We start from the raw sequence: 6,016 nt of genomic DNA, 5'->3' as shown, positions 1-6,016 counted from the left end.
CAATTCCGAAGTTAACGGAGCTAGAGTGCGCGGGTCCGAGGTCTCTGAGCGCGAGGTTCCTATAATGAAGGACAACACAATGACCAAGTTTAATGTCTTGCGAAGACGAAGCTGTACTCAATCGGGGGTTCCGTCTCTCCTGATGGTTTAACTATGTTGTGGTTGACACCATTGGCTCTGTTTCGCACCTTTGATCCTCCAACCTTTGAGAGATTTATAGCATACTATCCTCAGTGGGACTCCTTTGTCCGCTTCTACAGAATCGACCATCACGTCCACGATGAAGCTTCGCTACAGTTCACGTGACTAGTCTTCAATGTGGGCATCGTCTACCCTTTTAGTCCATCGTTCATGAGTTGATTGCGCGCTTGGGAGTTCAAGCTTTACCGATGAGCGTTCTATCGAACAATGGCCGTGGACAACTTTCGAAACCTTATCACGATCTTCATGGTTCTTGGTCAGCCACGTATTCGTATGGCCTGAGATCGTCAAAACATGAGGCTTGTTATAGATGTCGAGACCACAAACTGGAAGTCTTGGGTGTGGATCTCGTTTGACGTGTTTAGAATCGCGCCTCTTCAATTTGGTCAGCTAGCATACTTTATTGCCGAGTTGGGGGGTCCACAACCTTGTATTCGTGAAGGCCATCAGGGGCATGACAAATAAGCTGCGGGTAGGTAACCATTTTCGCTCGGCGGAGCTGATGGCTTCCACGTTGTGGTTTCTGCCTTTTAATCCCGTAATTTTTTTTTTCAATATTAGCCGCTAAACCTTTTAACTTTCGCAAAAAACCGGTTTAATTTTTGGAGTGTCCATTTTGCCTTAATAACTGTCAATCAGATTTTCAATAATCTTTGACCAGATTTCAATAACTGTTAACCAAATTTGAATGAACCAATATTTTGAATCAAATTTCAATAACTGAACACCAGATTTTAATAATTGTTAATCAAATTACAATAACTGCTGACCAAATTTCAATAATTGTTAATCAGATTTCAATAACTGTTGACTATATTTTGGAAACATAAAGGTATTTTTGTCCGAATTGAGGTTGTTGATTCAAATTCATGGAGCCGTAGAATACCCCTTTAAATAATAATGTTAAAAAAAAACCCAAATCCCCTGCTTAAGAAAAGTAAATAAACAACGCACAATTGTTATCCTATTTACCATTTTTCTTAGGTTTCATTGGACATCTCGAATATATGCCATTAATCTCAGAGAGTCGAGACTACTTATTAGTTGTTATAATTTCCAAACATTCATAGAAATTACGGCCATTAATTACAAACTTCTTCCACCATCGAATTTGGCCGGTTTGTAAGAAATGTAGAGTCTCTTGGGAGTTTCACTAGTTGCAATAAATTGCATGTTATAAATCACTTCATTTGGCCATAAACTTATTACAAATTCTGTTACGATAGATGTTATTTATTTAATTAATTGAAAAATGAATGAATCTCCTGTTAGTTTTAGCCTCTAGTGCATATGCATTGGAATTAGCAACGTGGCAATAATAAAACCTGTAAAGAGATATTTGTTGCGAATTAATGCATGTAAAACGTTGCATGGTGAGGATATCGGTTTCAATGAGAGGAGAAAAAACGTAATGCAAACGATTTAGTGGCTGTTTCACAGCAAAATAAAAAAGGAAACAAACCTAAATATAGATATCACAAAAAAAAAAAAAACACATATATATCCCCCTTTATATATAATCCACTTTCCAAAAATAAAAAAATAAACACACTTCTACCAAAAAAAAAAAAAAATGATTACACACGTCTCCCTCTCAAAGTTCTTCCTCCTACTCATCGTAATAGCAACCATCCTCCTCCTCCTCTCTCCCCGCCACGTAGCGGCCCGTGGGCGCGCCAGGTGGCCGGGTAACGTCATCGACCGGTGCTGGAGGCGGGACCCGGGGTGGCGGCTGGACCGTGCCAGGCTGGCGGCATGCTCGGTGGGGTTCGCGGGGAAGATGGCGGTGGGAAATACTGGGCCCGGGACAGTGCAGTACGTGGTGACGGATTCCGGCGACGACTCGCCGGAGCAGCCGAGGCCGGGGACGCTCCGGTATGGAGCCACGGTGTTGAAAGGGAAAGTTTGGATCACTTTCCGGCGGGACATGACTATAGTCCTACAGAGGCCGCTGCTCGTCAGTAGCTTCACCGCCATTGACGGCAGAGGGGTTAGCGTTCACATCGCCGGCAATGCGTGTCTCACAGTTCTCCAAGTAAGAATATATTTATACCGTTCTGATCAATAAGTATTAAGATAATTAGTAACTACCTATGAAAACACTTCTGGATTATTAGTTAGTTTTGTTCTTTTTAACGTAATATATCTCATGCAAAGATTTATTTTTAGTATAGGTCTTCTATACTACAAAGGAATGACTATAAAATTGATTGATCACTTTCAAAAAATAAAATCACAGTATTAAAAAAATATTGAAACATGATATTTAATTATTTCACTAATTTAAACAAATTTTTGTTATTTTACAAATTCAATAGGGTATTCAGCTATAACAACTTATATTACTGTTTTTTTTTTTTTGAAGGCAGCTTTTTGCTGCAGTGGGGATTGAACCCACGACCTCCACACAGGAGATGGTGTGGAATTACCACTAGGCTATCCTAGCTACCACACTTATATTACTGTTAAAAACATAAAAGTAATGTATTTGCAAGGGGCACATAATTGGAAAATTTAAAGTAGTATTATACAGTTAAAATATAAATTCCATCAATTCAGGATAATATATGATCATGGCAGCTTTTAAAAACGCACTTTTATATTAAATATTTAATTACTTTATTTTTTTTTTCTCGGAACATTATATTTTAATTTATTTACAGGCGAGCAACGTTATAATCCATGGGCTCAACATTTACCACTGCAAAGCCCAGGGACCGAGCACAGTTATGGGCCCACACGGAAAAGTGGTGTCATTGGGCCGTGTTGACGGCGATGCCATCAGGCTGGTCAGCGCCTCTAAGGTGTGGATTGACCATAATACCCTCTACGAGTGCCAGGACGGGCTTTTGGACGTCACTCGGGGCTCCACTGACGTCACCGTATCAAACAACTGGTTCAAAAATCAAGACAAGGTGATGCTTCTCGGCCACGACGATGGCTATGTGCGTGACAAGAACATGAGAATCACCGTTATTTACAACTATTTTGGTCCTAACTGTAACCAGAGAATGCCTAGGTAATATATTGTTTTTAACAGCTTTTATTTATCTCAACCTATTTCGCAATTAACTAATTTTTCGAAAATTCATTATATATAGACTACTCTAAACTTAGGGAGGCTAAATGAATTTTATTTATTTATTTTAATATAAAATAATGATTAATTTGTAAATTTTCAGTGTAAAAATAAAGGAAAATAAATAAATTTGGGTAAAAAACGTAATTTTTTTTAGGAGAAGCTTAAGTTATGCTGGACATTAACTTCCTCCGTCTTTGTGTGTGTGTGTGTATATATATATATATATATATATATATATATATATATATATATATATATATATTATATATATATATATTAACTAGATAAAAAAAAATTATATCTAGTTATAAAGAAATGACCATGGCTAATATTTTCTTTAATATGTTTTAACTAAAATGTTGAATTTTTTCTTTTAAAATTAATAATTTCGTATATATATATATATATATATATATATATATATATATATATATTAACTAGATATAAAAAAATTATATCTAGTTATAAAGAAATGACCATGGCTAATATTTTCTTTAATATGTTTTAACTAAAATGTTGAATTTTTTCTTTTAAAATTAATAATTTCGTCCGAAAGACTATTTTGAAAAGAAAAGAAAAAGTAAAAACTATCGAGGTTTAGTGTTAAACATGTACATTTATCTATATTGTATATTTGTGACATGTTAAAACAATTGCTTCGGTCATTTATAACATCTCACCCTTATTTTTTATTATTATTATTTTTTTTTGTGATGATAATATAATTATATAGGATTCGACATGGATATGCACATGTAGCGAACAACATGTACAGTGGATGGGCTCAGTATGCCATCGGAGGAAGCATGACTCCCAGAGTCAAGAGCGAAGCCAATCTCTTCATTGCTCCTCAATCAGGCAATAAAGAGGTCACCATAATTTCCATTCCCTCCATATATTTCTTTTCACAACCAAATTTCGAGATATGTAGCTGTGATTCCGATTCCACGAAAAAATTTCCGTCATATGTATTGAAATGCCAACATATTTTTTCCGCTTGAAAAATCGTTCTTGCCGACAAAAAATTTGGATAATTATTCACTCTATCAATCTAATTATTCAAAAATTAACATTTTCGTAAAATAATCGCGACTTCTTAACAAAATTTATAGTTTTTAATTACTTAACAATATCCTAAAAAATAGGTGACATCGAGGATGCATGATGCCGGGAACAAATTCTTCTCGGTGAGAGATGTTTTCGAAAACGGCGCTTCGTTTTTTCAGACAGGAAAAGGAGGAGCGACACCAAATTATAGTCGGCCACAGAGTTTCCGGGTCACGGATGCCAAGTTTGTGAGGTCCATGACAAGATCCGCGGGTGCTCTACGCTGCTCTAAGAAGACGAGGTCAAGGTGTTGAGTCAAGAGGATGTAAAATGTCATTATATGTATAGATACAGTAATATATAGTTCTCTTGGAAAATCGAAATGTCTAGCTTTGCTTTCTATATTATTAACGTGTTCAATAAGACTAGTAAGTTAGTTTTCGAAAAAAAAAAAAATAAGACTAGTAAGTTTGTATTCATGAGTAATATATCTCATGTCATGTATGCCAACAAATATTTAATTACACATATGTGTATGGCCGTGTGGGTTTTAGTGTGTAGCGTACTGAGTTCCTAAATAGTATGATATATATTTAGGAAAAAGTCAGATAGTCCTTCTCTGAGGAAAAAACCCTAGATTTCGTTCGACAAATCGCCGCCGCCTCCGAACGTCGGCGATCAGTCGCTTGTTTCCGATTCTTCTCCTTCGCCTCGCTCTCTTGAGATTTCGGCTCTGATTCTGGGACTAATAAACTCCTCTGTGAGAAGACTCCGAGTGAACAGACTTCCTGTGAGACATTTCAAGAATGGAAGACGAAGACGGCGGTATCGACGAGATAACGAGACGGACTAGTGTTCTGGACATGGATGAAGACGATGACGATTGGGAGAGGGAAGTGGATTCGGCGGTTTCATTCGCCTACGATGGAATACTTGGACGACTGGTATCCGAGAAACCACTACGTCGACAAGCGCTGGGGGCCCTCCTAGAGGGGCTGTGGAACTTGTCGAAAGGGTGGAGACTTCGGATATTAGAATCTAAGGATTCAGGAGTTTTCTTCCAACTTTGGTGCAAGCAAAAAGGTGAAGGTGTGGCTGTGGCAAGCAGAGAGCTGTGGTTTTACAGTCAAGGGTTTATCATGGTGAGGTGTTGGCCGGCTTCCGGAGATTGGAAAGCAGTTAGTATGGACAAGTTATGTCTCTGGGTGAGGGCAGTCGGGTTGCCACCGGAGATGCTGACGCTGAATAATGCTAAGAAAGTTGCAAGTGCGGCTGGCCTTGTTATGGAGTTGAAGTTAGACAACCCAAAGGAGGCTATGTTCAGAAATTACTTTCGGTTCAAAATCTCGATCTCTCTTGATGGGATTTTGTGTCCGGGGCGTTTTGTTCCTTATGCTGGAAAGAAGAAATGGGTTGAATTTCAGTATGAGAAATTGCTTCCGGTATGCTTCAATTGTGGGGCGTTGATCCATGAAGCACGAGCATGCCCAAACCCGACCCTAATGATTCGCAGAGAAGATGTGATTGAGGTGAAGGCTCTGGGTGCTTGGCTAAGAGTGGATGTGCGGAGGAATGGGACTCCCCTGGCACCGGTGACGAAGCTACCAGCTGGAGACCCACATGGCGATAACGCACAGGAGATGGATCCCCGTAACAGGCGGACTAAGGGCGATGGCGGCGGACCTA

At 38.6% G+C, this 6,016-nt stretch overlaps 1 protein-coding gene across 1 annotated transcript; it reads left to right on the top strand.

Moving 5' to 3' along the window:
• Positions 1-920: 920 nt before the first annotated feature.
• Positions 921-4,644, top strand: LOC149406901 (putative pectate lyase 2). The gene is made up of 5 exons (XM_089617936.1): positions 921-969; positions 1,887-2,236; positions 2,865-3,220; positions 4,017-4,152; positions 4,429-4,644. The coding sequence occupies exons 2-5, from the start codon at positions 1,982-1,984 to the stop codon at positions 4,642-4,644; spliced, it is 963 nt and encodes a 320-aa protein (XP_089474062.1). The 5' UTR covers positions 921-969; positions 1,887-1,981.
• Positions 4,645-6,016: the final 1,372 nt, after the last annotated feature.

The sequence above is a fragment of the Urtica dioica genome, chromosome 1 (genome assembly GCF_054948205.1).
Source record: "Urtica dioica subsp. dioica isolate 48M chromosome 1, U.dioica_male_clone48M_v1_H2, whole genome shotgun sequence".
In the NCBI taxonomy this organism is placed as follows: domain Eukaryota; kingdom Viridiplantae; phylum Streptophyta; class Magnoliopsida; order Rosales; family Urticaceae; genus Urtica; species Urtica dioica.
The sequence above is the reverse complement of the archived record's forward strand: the minus strand, read 5'-3'. Positions and strand labels throughout refer to the sequence as shown.

What these genes read in the sequence shown, in the direction of transcription:
- LOC149406901 (XM_089617936.1), top strand. Translation starts at nt 1,982, where the DNA reads ATGGCGGTGGGAAATACTGGGCCCGGGACAGTGCAGTACGTGGTGACG. An exon ending in CGTGTCTCACAGTTCTCCAA is followed by an intron (nt 2,237 to 2,864) that starts GTAAGAATATAT and finishes ATTTATTTACAG; the next exon opens with GCGAGCAACGTTATAATCCA. An exon ending in CTCAATCAGGCAATAAAGAG is followed by an intron (nt 4,153 to 4,428) that starts GTCACCATAATT and finishes CCTAAAAAATAG; the next exon opens with GTGACATCGAGGATGCATGA.